Genomic DNA, 16,418 nt, shown 5'->3' with positions numbered 1-16,418 from the left:
GCGATTAATTTGATACCTTTGGACGTGGCTGTAGGATTTGTTCAGTAATGGACTATTGAGTGTCTCCCTTCATTTAGACAATAAACAAAAACAGGCACCAACGAGAGAGGAACCCTCGCTAGGGTTGGGGGGGGGGATTCGAACCTAGAGGCACATAGTGTGGGGAGAAGGGGGGGGTTCAGCTCAGTGACCTCTAAGTACGCTTGGCTGAGCTCAGAGACGGGGGGGATGAGAAGGGGGTTAGGGTGGGGGGGAGCTGTAACTGGGTGTCAGATGCACAGAGTGCTGGAGAGGAGGACGACATGGAGAGTTGTACCCTATTTCTCTCTCCCACTCTCATAATGTTACCTCAACATGAGCTAGCCAGCAGCAGTACACACACTAGAAGCAGGGCTTTATTGACCCACCCACCCCACCCTCAAAAAAAGCATTAACATATATAAAAAAAATGGCAGGCTTTTTTTTTTCTTTTAAAAGAACATTGATTAAGTAATAAAACATACAAAATTCTTTTAGTCTTCATATTATATACAATACAAGGCTCAAGCACCTTTTTAAAATTCTTATTCTCAAATTTTTCTATTTTGAAATAAAACATTTCCTTTATTCTTTCCAAAAATGTGCATTTTTTCCTAAGTTCTCTCCTTAATGTGAACAGTTCTTTGCCGCATCAGAGTACCGACATTGGTAGCTCTTCACGCATTCTTCTTAAGTGCATTTTCCAGTTCAAAAACTAATGCGGCCCCCGTGACTCCGTCAGTCTGATGGGCCGGGGACATACTTATGCTTTTGGTGATGTGGGGACTGGGGGGGCTGGGGGGGGGGCGTGGTCACCCGCTCATGGAGTGGCTCTTCCTATTGGCAGAATAGTCCTTGTGGGCGTGGCTGTGAGAGCAGTAGGGGCTGAAGCAGGGCATGATTTACACTACATTGAGAAGTTCGGTCGTGTGTGTGTGTGTGTGTGTGTGTGCGCGCGTGGCGTGTTCTGTGTCCGTAGTATGTGCATGCGTGGTTCTCCTGCTACTCCGGCCCAACACTCTCACGGATCCCAGGGTTCGGGTGAAGTTGGCAGACACAAGTGGCTTGTGGCACCGTCCCTGGCTGGCCGTGACCCAGAGACGGTTTGTCCTTCATCGTTTGGTCCTAGTGCCCCCCCGTGCATTCGCTCCCGTCTCCCCAACGTCGATTCATCCACTGAACCGGCCAGCCAGCCAGCCAGCTCCTCTTCAGTCGTCGAGCTATGTTCACAACATCAAGGCCATAAAAAATAAACTCTAGGTGTGTGTCTGAGAGGAGGATGAGGAGAAGGAGGAGGAGGAGGAAGAGGTGGCAGCCGGGGCCGGGGCCCTTGGGTAGGGGCCCGTCAGCTCAGCAGAGCGGGGTCACCTGGGTGGGTATCCCTTGTAGTGGCCCCCTCTGGGCCAGTGTGTCTGTGGCAGCGTCAGGCACTTCCTGAAGTGCTCCAGCTCCGCCTGCAGCTTCTCTCGCTCCAGCGCCAGCTTCTGCCTCTGGGACATCAGCTCCTACACTCACGACCAGACGGGGTCAGGAGGGGGGACGACAATACACCCAGTCAGCACTGTGGTTTGGTTTGGAGGATGTTGGCTCCCACCGCAGAACGTGTCTCAACTTCTAAAACGTTGTGTGAGGCTTACGCTACATCTAGCCATGCGACACGCAACGCTATGTTGCACACGTTTGTTATGGCTTCACAGGTACACTGGCAGCCGCTCACGCACACACACACAAACACACAGACATTCGCACTCACTCACACACACACACACGCGCATGCAGGCACACACACACACACACACGCGCATGCAGGCACACACACACACACACACGCGCATGCAGGCACACACACACACACACACACTCAGTGTGTAGCGCCTCTTACCCCCATGCTGTGGGACAGCTGCTCAGCCGTCAGACTGAGGTTGTAGTTCTGAGCTTCTAGCCGCCGGCACTGGCTCTGCAGCACCTGGCGCTCCACGCCTTGCTCTGGGAGAACAAGGAGACACAAGCGGCGCAGAAGAATGAGGACCCCGCTCTCTTTCTCCGTCGCCGCACAACACAGGAACCCCTTCGACGCGGATTCTCCTTCCGTGCGTTTCACTGTCTTGAATGCCGAGGGGTGTCTCACGAGCACAAAGCATCCACACTGCCCTCTAGTGCTCGTTCATCATAGAGCATGACACTAGTGGCGCCAGATTAAAATGCAGCTGGTTGAAATAAAACGGTGGTTAAAATATTACGCATTCAGGTAATCAATTGTAGACGGATACCATGCTTTTTTGGGGGGGGGGGAAACGCACTTTTCACCAACAACCCATCTACGCTGGCGTCCAAGTGCCTTACCTTCAATATAATCCTGATAGGCTTCGAATATCGACTCGATCCCCTGCCACTTCGGCGCGGGGGGCTCCTCTTCCTCCTCTTCTTCATCGGAGTCCTCGGGGCCGGACACGTCGGGCCGGGCCCCGGGGCCCTCGCGGTGCGGGGCCATGGGGAAGTGCTGCCCGTTGGGCTGGGGGAGGCCGTGGCCGTGCGGCGGGGGGTGCAGGTGCTGCACCGAGTGGGCGAGCGAGGAGTGGGGGTGAGCGAGGGCCTGGGACGCCCGGCCCGGAGCACACTGCAACTCGGGAATGTTGTAGCGCACCGAGGAGTCCTGGGGGTGGGAGGACTCGGGCGCTCCCGTGACACCGCCTGTGGGGAGGGGGGGGGGGGGGGGGGGGGGGTAGGGAGTTAAGACTCTGACGCACGGTGGGAAAGTCCCGGCTTTCTTTAACAAGGGCTTTTTTTTCCGCCCATGCAATAAGCTTTGTTGTATGTTTGCTTTAACTTTCTGCTAAATCTTAAACACTATTAGACTTTCTACAATGCATTATTTTTCTTTGCCTATGTTTCCTTTACTTATCTATTTTCCTTTATTATTTCTAGGTGAAGCACTTTGAGTCTGCCTTGTGTATGAAAAGTGCTACATAAATAAAGTTGCCTTGCCTTGCCTTTGGGGGCATTTATCCAGGCATATCTTATGAAACAATACTTTTTCTACGTTGCATGATAGACCAACCGTCACTCTAATGAAAACAAATTCTGGACCCACTATGCAAATCCAGAGTCAAATCCAGAAGCCTTTATTTTATTTTCAAACTGGTGCACAACCATACACCGGTTCACTCTCCCAGAGGCATGCGTGCTTGTGGTGTTGCCCAATTTGACCGTGTTTGTCATTCCAGGAAATGTTGTTCCTCTTTCTCAGAAGCGGCAGAACGCTGGTCCGGAAACACATTGATGGTCTAATTAAGCCCCGAGTCTAATTATGCCCACACGTCTAATGAAGCTCAAAAAATGAAACAATCAATGCATTAATTAACCACGCTACGGGGTCAAGTGTGGTTACCCTACTCTCGCTGAGCTCCACATAAAAAGGCATTGAAATGAACCGATCGAATCGCACTCGCTCAGGGAGTCAATGATAAGAGAACCAGTTCATTAATACCGATCTGACTGAAAGCTTAGCCGTGGTGCGTTATTTAAATCTAGGAATGTGTTGCAATTTAAAGGATTGAGAGTGTGATTAGCCGGGTTTTAGTGAGCGGACCGATTGCAACCTTGCGCCTCGATGCAAGGTTACAATCTTTGAGAGGCGCACGTCAGGCCCTCGCGGTGGACGCAAGGAGGGTCCGCAAAGACGTAACGGGTCCGTAAACCCCCTTGTGTTGCGTCAACGTGGAACCATAATCAGCCCTTAAGACCCCCCGCCCCCCCCCGAGCGGGGGGGGGCGGGGGGTCTTAAGGGCTGATTTTGGTTCATGGGTAGCTGCCGACCGTACCTTTGTGTTTCTGCAGGGCCTTCTGGGTGGACTGCAGCACCGACTCGTGGAACTGCTGGGCGAACTCCTCGGGCGTGAAGCTGTCCCAGGGCTTGGAGCGTCCGTTGAGGCCGGCGGGCCCCTCTTTGGGCTGCATGGGGAGCGGGGCCGGCAGGCTGCCCAGCAGGTTGGCGCTCCTCTTGGGCGGGGGCCCCCCCTCGCCGCCGGGCCCCCGGGACTTGTCCGGGTAGACGGACGGGGCCAGGGGTTCCTTTGGTCTCAACGTGTCGCCGCCCAGGGGGGCTTTGGGCATGCCGCCGGGGGACGGCAGGCCGTGCGCGGGGGAGGGGCTGTGGGGTCGGGCGCCGGGCGCCTCTTCTGATTGGCCGGGAGCCTGGGCGGTGTCGGATTCTGTTGCCGGGGGAAACACACGGGGACGGGGTGAGCGCCAGGATGCACGGTCGGTTCAGGTATGGAAGGACATTTACATAATGGAGCACGTTCACTTTAGATGCTCCGGCAGATTAAAATGTATTAATAAAACAAACACATGGAGGTGTAAACAACGTATGTATTTAGCCTGTTCCTTACCGGGCGAATGTGCTGGAGGGCTTTTACACAGAGGATGGGTAGCATGCCTGATGGTATCTAAGGTAACACTCTTTTCTTTAATAGCCTGAAGCAGCTCCACTACCCTTTCATTGTCTGAATGAGAGGAAAGAATGGATGCAAGACAGAGGGGCAGGCAGGGATGGTAACAGAGAAATGGGGAGAGGGAGGTAGAGAAAGAGAGAGAGAGAGAGAGAGAGAGAGAGAGAGAGAGAGAGAGAGAGAGAGAGAGAGAGAGAGAGAGAGAGAACTTGTAAGTCTCTTGTGGTCTTGGTCCCAGCTGTGTATACCCAATACAAAAAGGCCTTAAGCACTACACTATCGCCTATGAGAATAAAGACGGTTTTCAGGAGGTGGAGAGAGTGAGAGAGTGTGTGAGTGTGTGTATGAGTGTGAGTGTGTGTGTGTTTGTGTAAGAGAGAGAGAGTCGAGAGAATGAAAAGGATACTGTGCACATGCATCTGTCAGAGCATACATTTTGCATGAGTGTGTGTGTACCGAAACAAGACACACACAATTATACCCGCCAAAGGTAGACAAAACTGAATGAGCAGCCAATGCATAGTGGCTACCTGCGTAGTGCGCGCCGAGTGCTAAGTGCAGTCAGTCAAGCTTACGTGATCTCTGACCGCGCATAATTAACTCCAGGGTAGAATCAATACTCCTGCATAACTAAGAGCTAAAGAGGAGCAGGCCTCTGCAGTAGAAGGGATGGAAGGGTTCAAGTAAAGGAACATAACCTGTCGGTTTGCTAGTCACAGTTTGGGGGCGTGTATTTGCATTCTTTAATACATCCATGTTTAGGAGACGTCACTTTTTTGAAGTCGTTTCCTTGTTCGATAACTAGAAGTAGGCCATCACTCTTGGTATTCAAAACTAAACTGTTTTGAATACCACAGTGTGCGTTACAATTAGTGTGACACGATTTGACACTGATAAGGTGTTTATGTCCCTTATCCATTTCTGGAATGGAAAGGCAAAAAGCAGTTTTTGACAAATAATGTTCAAATCGTCAATTCTGGATACCTAACTGAAACAAAAACTGTGACCCTAAAACCGTGATATGAACAGAACCGTTAATCTGTGAACCGTTCCACCCCTAGTATGTGGGCACGGTACCTCTGCTTGCATGAACTACAAACTTCATAATCACCTAGAAAAACTGACGAATCAAATAAAAGGAGTATTTAACGGCAAAATTGGTTTCCGGGATCACGCTAAAGGTCAACTTCAATGTCAAAAAGATATGACCTTGCATTCATGGTGATGCAATACTCATAATGCGGCAGAGAAGCCGTATGTGTGTGTTGGTGTGTATCCGATAGTGTGTTAGCATGTTTTTGCGAGCGTGTGCCTTCTCATGTGTTTCAGCGTGCGTGTTCCTTAGCATGTGGTTCAGCCAGCGTGTGTGTCAGTGTGTCAGCAAGTGTTAGAGTGTGTTAGCGCGTGTGAGCTCATGTTAGCATATGCTAGCATATGTTAGCTCATGTCAGCGTCTGTTAGCTCATGTTAGCATATGTTAGGCCATGTAAGCATATGTTAGCTCATGTTAGCTCATATTAGCTCATGTTAGCATATATTAGCTCATGTTAGCATATATTAGCATGTATTAGCTCATGTTATCTCATGTTAGCCAGCTCCGGCACGCACTGGGGCCCGTACCTCTCCTCTGCTGCGGCGTGACGTGGGACAGGCTGAACATGGTGAGGAAGCGCTTCTTGTCCTCCAGCTCTGGCGCGCGGTCCATCTCCTCGGGGGTGAACCGCGTGCTGAGCGGCGGCGCGGCTCGCTTGGCGCTCAGCGCCGGCGGGGAGGGGCTCCGCTCCCGCAGCATCCTCCGCCGCTTCCGGCGCTTCTGCTGCACCAGGTCGTCACGGCGACCCACCGTGGTCAGGCCGAACACGCCCAGGAAGTCCAGTTTCTGGAGCGGAGGAAAAAAGGGGGGAGGGGGCAAGGTGGGGATGTCACATTAATACAATACAATTTTAGTTGCTATGAAGTAAAGCAACACATGCATGTAGTGTGTTAATTTCATGCAGCGTCGTATCCTGAAGCAATTCTCGACTCGGTAGTATTTCAGGATTTCCCTAAAGTCCCCCAAACAGTCATTTGTGCTGTGTGTGAATAAAAATATAAATAAAAAATGTAACACGGATGGCTGCCTTCGTAATAAACGCTGCGGTCTCTAATCAGGTATCAGAGGTCGTGGAGTTCTGCCCGCGGACTCTGAGACTGCTTCGCGTTGTGAGCTGAAAATACCGTGCTAAGGGCTAAGCTATCGCTCCGTGTGTGCACCGCGGTCCCGCCCCGGGTGGGGCCGGTGAAGGTGCCCTACCTCCATGGAGTCATCCAGCTTCAGCGGGGGCTGCTCCGCCACCCTGCGGAGGTGGCCTCGCACCTCCTCCTCGTCGCTCTCGTCGTACGAGTCATCCAGCTCGTAGTAGTAACCTGCAACGCGCACGCAAACACACACACACACACACACAATCAGTACTCACACCGTTATACATGACCTCCGTTTTGTGATCCCCCCATGAGAAATGTTTCTATCGGTTTGCTTGTATGTTTGTGTTTGTATATGTGTGTGTATGTTTATGTGTGTGTGTGTGTGTGTGTGTGTGTGTCCGTGTGTGTGTGTGTGTATCTGTATATGTGGTGTCTGTATCTGTGTGTGTGTGTGTGTTTGTGTATCTGTATCTGTGTGTGTGTGTGCCTGTGTGTGTGTGTCTGTGTATCTGTATCTGTGTGTGTGTGTGCCTGTGTGTGTGTGTCTGTATCTGTGTGTTTATCTGTATCTGTTTGTGTGGTGTGTGTGTGTGTGTGTGTATGTGTGTGTGTGTGTGTAAGTGTCTGTATCTGTTTGTGTGGTTATCTGTATCTGTGCGTGTGGATCTTTATCTCTGTACCTGGATCTGGATCTGTGCATGTGCATGTGCGTGTGCGTGTGCGCGTGTGTGTGTGCGTGCGTGTTCTGAGCTCCACCCACCCTTCTCCCGGGCCTCCTTCCTCCTCCTCTCCTCCAGGTCCAGCTTGCTGACGGCCCGCCGGTGCTGCTGCAGGAACTCGTCGAAGACCAGCGGCGTCTCGGGGCCCGCGCCCGCGCTCGTCAGGCTGGTGGACCCGCTCAGCCCCAGCCCCAGCCCGGGGACCCCCGGCAGGACCACTGCCGCGGGCCCCTGGCCGTGCCGGCTGGGGCCCTGGTGTCCCGGTGCGAAGGCCTTCATGCCGGCCACGTGGGCGGGGCCCCCCTTGCCGGCCCCGCCCACGTCGCTGTACTGGCTGGAGAGCGACAGGGAGGCGCGCTGCTGGCTGAAGAACGACTGGGTGGACTTCTCCAGCTCCGCCAGGAAGGTGCTGGGCTCGGGCAGGCCCGGCGGGCCCCGCGGCGGGGGGTACTTGTCCACGACGCCCCCGTCCCGCCGCCGGCCCCCGTCCTCGTGCTTGACGGAGGAGGGGGGCCCGGCGGCGAGGCGGCCGAGGTCGTAGTGGACGGGCCCCGAGGGCTCGTGGCTGCGGCGGGAGTCGGAGGACGTGTCGATGAGGGAGACGGGGTTCCATAGCGTGGCGGGCGGGGCGACGTGTTCCCGGGGCGGCTGGGGCGGCTTGGGGGAGATGAGGGGCGGCGGGGCGCCCAGGTGGGACAGGAGGTCTCGGCTGCCGGGGTCGTGGTGGTTCTGTAGAGATCTGTCGGGAGACAAGAGAGGGGGGGGGGGGGGGGGTCACGTTGGGTCTACCCAACCGGGAATCGGGGTATGTATACGTGTGCGTATGTATGTGTATATGCATGCATGGGTGTGTGTGTGTGTGTGTGTGTGTGTGTGTGTGTGTGTGTGTGTGTGTGTGTGTGAGTGTGGAGCTGTGTTATCAGGCGGAGGCAGAGTAGCCTGGAGCAGAGAGAGGATGTGGCCCAGCCCCACTATCTATCCTCCAGATATACAGTGCTGCTTTTGATCTGCAGGGCCCGTTTTAGTATGACACGCACGCACCCATGCGCCCGCACACGCACGAACACACACAAACACACACACACACACACACACAGGGAGGGGAGACAGGGGGAGTTCAAGAGGAGGTCTAGTGTGGGAGATGCTTGGTAGAAATGACAGGCTGCTCTGACAGCTGGCAGAGACAGAGACGTGTGACTGACACAGGTAATGGAGATAGTGACGGATCACCACGGAGGATGACAGAAGCAGTGGAAATGTAATAAAACAGTCGGGAGTGTACGGAGGGCGGCGGCGGCAGTGGAGAGGGACGTTTAAAGACGGGAGGAAGAGCGATGGATTGCCAGGAGAGGATGACAGGACGGATATGAAGGCAAGTAAAGCTTCGCAGGACATGGACAGGAACAGTGAATAATACGGGGGGGGGGGGGGGGGGGAGAGAGAGAATCATTGTAAATATGCAGGTTTAAATAAAGCCCTGAGAGGACGTGTAGACCTCGATCCTGATCAGGCTCGTCGGTGGCACCGCTAAACGCCGGGCCAATCAGATTACGGCCCTGGCCTACTGGTTGCGTTAGTGTCTTTGCGGTTGCATGTTTTATCTGCAATCTGCAGCCCCGCGGCTCTGAATGTACTGTCGTGTTACTGATAGCCGACATGTGTATGGTCCGCGCACTCTGGCAGTTCAGCATTAACCCTGGTAAATAATCCCCCCCCCCTTCTGCTTAATCTCCTGACGCGTCCACACACAAACACACCATCACACACACACACACACACACAAACAAAGTGGGGTTTATATGCTTAACCAGGTATAGTGAGGATTAGCCTTTGTCTTGATGAGCTTTTCTATACCCTGCTCATCCACTCTGAACGGGAGTGCAGCCAGTGGGCCCTGCACCGCGCATCAACGCCTAAACGCCCTGCCGCTGTGATCCTGTGTGCGTGTGTGTGTGCGCGCGCCAGGCGGGACTGAAATAGACCAAAAGAACAAACGCCACGGTTTCTGACAGGGTTCATTTGTTTCCCCCGGTCCCGCCTGAACACAGCCAGGCCTGACAGCCTCTGAGGGTACCCCAAACAGTCCCCCGGCGGGACGGCTCTGGCAGCACCACAGTTAACCAGACGCCCCCGTGTGCATGGGTGTGTTCAAGACAAGAGAGGGAAGAGTTGGAAGAAACGAGTATGTATGCGTGTCGCTGTTTGCGTGTGTGTTTGTCTTGTGTGCGTGTGCGTGCACGGGTGCGACCGGACCTGCATGCCACCGTCCTGTGTCGCTGTTTATCTCTGAGTGTATCGTGTGTGTTTATCGTGTGTGTGTCTGTGTGTGTGTGTCTATCGTGTGTGTGTGTGTTTAGTGTGTGTGTGTGTGAGTTTATCGTGTGTGTGTGTGTTTAGTGTGTGAGTTTATCGCGCGTGTGTGTGTGTGTCTATTGTGTGTGTGTGTGTGTGTGTGTGTGTGTGTGTGTGTGTGTGTGTGTGTATCGTGTATTTGTGTGTGTGTGTGTGTTTATCATGTTTGTGTCTGTGTTTATCGTGTGCGTGCCTGCGTGTGCTGGTGTGTGTGCGCCCTCACCTGTGTGCGTCCGCGCGGTGCTCCGGCGCTCCGTCGGGCCGGCCCAGGTCCAGGTGCTGCTCCAGAACCTGCTGCCGGAACTCCGACACCTGGTACTGCCGGTCCTCCTTCTCCTGCCGCAGCTTGCGTTGCCGCGCCAACCAGCGCTCCTCCTCATTGGTCCGCTGCAGCATCATGGCCGACGTGAGGGCCGTGCCCACCCCGCCGGGCCCCAGGTAGAGGCCGTGGGCGGAGACCAGGCCCGGCACGCCGTGGTGTGATTGGACCATCGCCGGGTGGAGCCCCGGCGGCATTGGCTTAGGGGCGGGAAGGACCGCCTCTTTGGATTTGTCTGCGGAGGAGGAGGAGGAGGGGGGGGGGGCAGACGTAAGGACTTTGGTGGGAAATGACAACGAATGAACGGCACAAGACAGAAACCTAAAGCAGACAAATATCTTTGTCTGATTGGCAATGCTTTTAACACTACAACTGTGAAAAAAGTACAGCAATGACACGTGTAGGAACCAGGGCAAACAATTTGGGGAAATAAACAAATTGTGATTATATGTGTATTATATAAAGTTCCATATGTTCTGTATGATTCACCAAACATAATAGTGACAATGTTTTCCTTTACAATTTGCAAATCGCGTTCTATGACATTGCGATGTCGGTGAGATTAGATTAGTCGTTCAGCCCTCGTGGGAACAGCGGTACGTGTGATCAGCGGGCTCCAGGGCGACGAGGTGGGCTTACCGGGCCGGTTAGGGGTGAGTCTCTCTGGCTTGCTCCGCTCCTCCTGGCCCCGCATGGCGTGCAGCTCGGCCAGGTAGTGGCTCTCCATGGCCTTGGCCACCTGCAGCTCCTTCTCCCGGAGCGCCCGCTCCTTCTGCCTCTCCATCTCCCGCTCCCGTTCCCGCTCCTTCTCCCGCTCTCGCTCCCTCTCGCGCTCCCGCTCCCGTTCCCTCTCGCGCTCTCTCTCCAGCTCCTTCTCCCTCTCCCTCTCCCGTTCGCGCTCCCTCTCCCGCTCCTTCTCGCGTTCCGCCTCGCGCTCCCTCTCTTTCTCCCGCTCCCGTTCCCGTTCCCGCTCTCGCTCCCGCTGCCGAATCTCGTCCTCCAGCTGGAGCCTGGACGGGAAGGATGGAGAGAGCGGAACGCCACCGTTAAGAGTCACACAACACCCACACCCACACCCACACACACAAACACACACCACGGACAGCAGGAGTTCTATAGGCGCGGGTCTACAGGGGATTGGTGTTTTTTTTTCCTTGCACAGCAGTCACATGCGTTACCTCTCGGACAGCCTCTCGGACTGCAGTGCGGACAGGGAGGGGTGCGAGAGGTCCCCGGGGTAGCGCACGCCGGGCAGGTGCATGTGGACGGCCGAGGGGTGTAGGGGCGGCAGGCCCCCGCCCCCCGGCAGGGAGTAGAAGGGCGACCTCAGCGCCGAGAGACAGAAGGGGTCGTCCATCCTGAGAGGGGGAAGGGAGGGGGAGAGAGAGAGAGAGAGAGAGAGAGAGGGAGAGAGAGGGAGAGACAGAGAGATAGATAGAGACAGAGACAGAGAGAGAGAGAGAGAGAGAGAGAGAGAGAGAGAGAGAGAGAAGAAGAGAGAGAGATGGAGAGATAGATATAAAGAGAGAATAAGTGAGAGAGAGAGAAAAAGGAGGGGGAGAGAGAAAAGGAGAGAAAGAGAAGGAGAGAGAAGGAGAGTGAGAGAATATAAAATAAAGAGGTCCCCGTGGTGCTGCAGTGCCTGCTTCATTAACCTGTGTGTCTCCAACTCCCAGAGGAGCTCCATCACCGGCTCTTCCATCTTCCAAGGAAGAGACAGTCCCTGTCAGCCCACCTCTATTAGTACACAGCAGCCTCACACGCCGCACACAAGCACGTGTATGTGTGTGTGCGTGCGTGCAATGCTATGTGTGTGTGCGTGTCATAGATGGCTCGTCTCATTAAATCCATTACAGTGGAGTGTGTTGACGGGTGCTGCAGTCCTTTGAGTCCGTTGCATAGCCTCAAGGAAGCACACAAGTACACACACATGGTGTCAACACACACACACACACACACACACACACACACACACACACACACACACACACACACACACACACACACACACACACACACACACACACACACACACACACACACACACACACACACTTCAAACAGCTAGCTGCACTATGCTGTACACGATCCACCACAAACGCGACGCCTGCAGAGAGATCACAGGCAGGACGGGCGCGCTTGGGTCGCTCACCTGTACGGGGTGAAGGAGGGGTGGGGCAGGTAGCTGGGGTGGTAGTAGGCGGCGGCGGCGGCGGCTGTGGCGGGGTCCAGGCCCATAGGCAGGGAGGGCATGCGCATGGCCTCCTCTGCGGTGGCATAGGGTCGGAAGCCGCGGAGGTACTCCTCGGGAACGGCACCAGGGGGCAGTCCGTGCAGCTGTCGGGGCAGGCTGAGCACCGCAGAAGAAGAAGAGGAGCAGGAGGACAACGCAGGGGATGAGTGCACAGGGCAACGGGAGGAGGCTAACCACACAAGTCAAGCTAGGGCTGGGCTAGCTATCGAAATTTGATTTCAATTTGGATTATAGCGTCAAACGATTACCAAACAGATCTTTTTTTCATTAAATGTTTTAGAAAAATTGCAGAGCAGCTGGAACATTTTGGTTCTCAGTTACAAAGTGTATATTTGGTGCGGAATAAATGCATCTTGTTTTCCCTATTTAAATCAATCTGGATTTAAATAGAGACCAAAATAATCGCGATTCCGACTTTTTCTCCATAGTCGAGCAGCCCTACGCCAACCTCCTAGAGAAGCGTTCATCTCTGCTCGAGGTGTGACTCATAACTGCGAAGACTCACTTGAGTGGTTGGAAGCGGGAGTCCTGCATCACGGCGCCGGGGCTCAGCCCGAAGGCATAGGGGTTTCCCAGGATGTGAGCAGGGACTGAGGGCCCACCCTTCTCCTGGGAGAGGCCCCCCTCACGCTCTCTGCTGGCCCCACGGGGGCCCGACTCTGACTGCATGGAGAGAAAAAGATAGAGAGAGGAATAGATAGAGAGAGAGGAAGAGAGAGAGCGAGAGAGAAAAGGGGAATGAGTGGAAGAGAGAAAGAGGGAGATGGAGAGATTAGCCATTGTTCCTGAGGGCCTGTGACCGCCACGGTTGTCCATGCTCATGGAGCCCATCCTGAGAGAGAGGAAGAATAGGCCTGTTTGTGGAGCCCCAGCCTCCCTCCCACTGCCTAGCTTCCTTTCACAGTCTGTCACACACACACACACACACACACACACACACACACACACACACACACACACACACACACACACACACACACACACACACACACACACACACACACACACACACACACACACCTCTGTGAAAGGATCTGATAAAAACAAAAAATGGGAACCTTGAATTGAACGGTTACGGGAAGACAGCTGAAGGAGGAAATAATTACTAAGCAGCCACCAGTTTCCCCGCTTCTCGCCTCGTTTCGTTGAGCAGCCAGCGCCACCCTTATGATCAATGTCGTACAACAGCGAGTCTGCACGGAAACAGACTTTGATCCAACAACAAAGTGTGCATGTGTGTGCGTGCAGGAGATGTGCCAGTGCCACTGTAACATTTACCGAGAGAAAACAAAGGCCACACCAGCATTTTCCCTCCATCTCACTCGCTCTCATATCTCCCATTTGGCTGCAAGCCTGAGCTCACTTATCCAAATCTACAACAAACACATAAACACACAACACACACACACACGCACATACACACACAAACGCCCAGCAGGAACATTCAACATTTGAGCGGCAAACAAAGGTGTCCTGCGGAGAGTGGGAGTGTGTTTCTCTCCTGCTTTGGTTTCTCCCCCCCACCCCCCCACCACCGGCGCCGATAAATGCAATCACAGAACAGAGACACATGCGGCCCCCCGAGGATGAAGAGGGGCTGGGGTAGTGGGGATACGGGGGATGTTTCCTAGCGGGGAGGTGACTCTGTATCATTGGCTCTGCAGAGTTAAAGAGTAGGCAGCGGAGAGAGGGAGGAGACGGGAGAGGATGAAAGAGACTGCGGGCAGTTGAGAGAGGAGGAGGAGGAGTGCAGGAAGGTCTTGCCCCCTGGAGATTAACCTCTGCCTTCCCTTGGATTAGAGAGACCTTCGCACAGTCGTGCTGTCCTCTCTCTCTCCCTCACTCTCCCTATCTCTCTCCTCTCTCTCTCTCTCTCTCTCCTCTCTCAATCCCACTCTCTCCCTTGTTCTCTCCCTATCTCTCTCCTTCTCTCTCTCCCACTATCACTCTCTCTCTCACTCTCTCCCTCACTCTCTGTGTCTTCCTCTCTCTCTGCCAGAGATAAAATAAATCCCATTTAGTGAGCTATTGCTTCCAGGCTCTTGTTCTGAGGCCACTGACCCGGACCGACACCGGTGCGCTAAAACCTCATATCGAATGCTTCTAATGTTTGGGCCTCCATCCCTTGCCGTCTTCCACGAATGCCCCCCCCCCCCCCCCCCCCCCCGACCCCTGTCCCATCCCTCACGCCCCAACTCAGCATCACCCTGACCTAACTCCCCCCTCCCCACCCCCACCCATCTCCCTTTCTTTCAAGCAGTTTAACGTTACCATTTGCTCCTTGTTGTTTGTTCCGCTTCAATGGGCGGCCTGGCAGTCTCCTTGCATTTGCCCTCTCCCCCCACTTATTCACACACACACACACACACACACACACACACACACACACACACACACACACACACACACACACACACACACACACACACACACACACACACACACACACACACACACACACACACACTCCTAACAGCTTTGTGCGCAAGGGGAAAAGGTGAGCTCTCTGTACCGATGAGCAGCCGGGTGGAAAAGTGGTTCAGATACGTCAAAAGAAGTCAAAATCACACACCATCTGGGAAAACACAAGACGCCGCCGCAGCCCACCGGCCCGCCACCGGCCCCCCACAACCCCCCGTTTCCTCTAACGATGGATGGGTGGCCGTCTAGAAGCGTCAGACTCCAACCAAAATCTCAAAATGTTTGGCTGACCAATATCCAGTAAATTGTGCACTCCTTTAACACGAGAGCCACTGTAAAATGAACACACACGTCATGACAGCAGGGCGTTTAACAGGTAAGTGGGCATGCCATGGACTTACTATTGCAGATGCTGAGGAGTTCCTCAAGAGGTACAGTATGGTAGGAAACACAACAGGCTACAGGTAGCTAGCCAATAACAGGGGCGAGTGAGGATTACATATGCTGCAGATTTAGTATACAATAATATGCAGTCTAATTAATGCAAATATGTTAGCAATAGTTCTGTTACGATGTGTCATAGCACTGCTATTCATTTTATGCCAAATGCAATTCATTTAACACTGTGTAAGATTTGTTGGAATCGTGCCACCTGCTCTATAGGAGGTGAAAGAACAACGTTTAAACTGCAATAAAAGATTTACAATCTACTATCCCTGGGAGCGCAGACTAATTCAACGCCAGAATATATTTCTGAGCTAATGCGACCGCTTAGATCAAATTAACAGACCCAGCTAAACAGAAAGAAATTTGGACTGATTTTTTATATATATATAATATATATATTGATACATGTATGGAGTGTTATTTCCGTATCTGATTCAATCTGAAACTGTGAGACTGAGATAGGTTGGCGCCACTAGTCAAAAACATGACCTGACTGTTGTTCTCAGAGTTTCACTATTGTAGGTGTCTAAGGTCAACAACACATACGCACACGCACACACACACCGCAACGTCAACCCTGCTCGACTTATCACACGGAACAAAATAAGATCATCTTCAAACACGACAGACAAAACACAAACCACGTACATGCATGCGTGGAAACTCCCTGAAGCATGCATTCATTAATAAGTGTCTTCACGCAAGCCATCCTCTAGGGGGCTTTGCACCCTTTAGCTTGGGGATGGGAGACCCTGTTCATCCGGGAGGGCTCATTTACCCCTCCTCAGATGGAGCTATGAATCCAAATTGCCAATTAAAAAGCAATTACAGACGGCAGTGGGAACAGACTCCTGCAGTCATTAAAGCAAAATGCCAAAGCACTGTACACACTCCCCCCCCTCTCCCCCCCAACCCTCCCTACTCCCCCACGCCTTCCCTGTGACCCCCCTCAGAGAGACACAGGCTCATATCTCAGCGAGAAACACACTAATCAACCCCTCTTATGCATGGAATACAAGGTTCAGATGTTTGCACAAACACACGCTTTTTGGGATTTGCAGAATGCAGCTCCTGCATATTCTAGCAGTGTGCATACTTATCCATTCGTCGTGTGTTAGTGTGTTAGTGTGTGTGTGTGTATGTGTGTGTGTGTGTGTGTGTGTGTGTGTGTGTGTGTGTGTGTGTGTGTGTGTGTGTGTGTGTGTGTGTGTGTGTGTGGGGGGGGGTATTTGTGTGTGTGTGTGTGCGTGCCT

The 16,418-nt window shown here is 53.4% G+C and overlaps 1 protein-coding gene across 3 annotated transcripts in view; it reads right to left on the bottom strand.

The window, feature by feature from the left end:
- Window positions 1-456: 456 nt before the first annotated feature.
- The window catches only part of gse1b (Gse1 coiled-coil protein b), a 39,712-nt gene continuing 23,750 nt past the window's right edge, over window positions 457-16,418 (bottom strand). For 2 of the 3 annotated variants that reach the window (XM_056607837.1, XM_056607840.1), the window contains 13 exons: window positions 12,803-12,960; window positions 12,196-12,393; window positions 11,222-11,401; window positions 10,683-11,053; window positions 9,948-10,278; window positions 7,414-8,111; window positions 6,763-6,875; window positions 6,090-6,348; window positions 4,410-4,523; window positions 3,840-4,229; window positions 2,362-2,709; window positions 1,901-2,004; window positions 457-1,523 (listed from right to left, as the gene is read on the bottom strand). In XM_056607837.1, coding sequence (XP_056463812.1) covers window positions 1,383-1,523; window positions 1,901-2,004; window positions 2,362-2,709; window positions 3,840-4,229; window positions 4,410-4,523; window positions 6,090-6,348; window positions 6,763-6,875; window positions 7,414-8,111; window positions 9,948-10,278; window positions 10,683-11,053; window positions 11,222-11,401; window positions 12,196-12,393; window positions 12,803-12,960 — 3,405 coding nt within the window. In that variant the 3' untranslated portion in view covers window positions 457-1,382. The remainder of the gene's footprint in view (window positions 1,524-1,900; window positions 2,005-2,361; window positions 2,710-3,839; window positions 4,230-4,409; window positions 4,524-6,089; window positions 6,349-6,762; window positions 6,876-7,413; window positions 8,112-9,947; window positions 10,279-10,682; window positions 11,054-11,221; window positions 11,402-12,195; window positions 12,394-12,802; window positions 12,961-16,418) is intronic. The other variant, XM_056607839.1, reaches the window with a different exon arrangement.

Source organism: Gadus chalcogrammus, chromosome 14 (genome assembly GCF_026213295.1).
Source record: "Gadus chalcogrammus isolate NIFS_2021 chromosome 14, NIFS_Gcha_1.0, whole genome shotgun sequence".
Classification (NCBI taxonomy): Eukaryota; Metazoa; Chordata; class Actinopteri; order Gadiformes; family Gadidae; genus Gadus; species Gadus chalcogrammus.
Note: the sequence above shows the minus strand (reverse complement) of the source record. Positions and strands in the feature narration are given on the sequence as shown.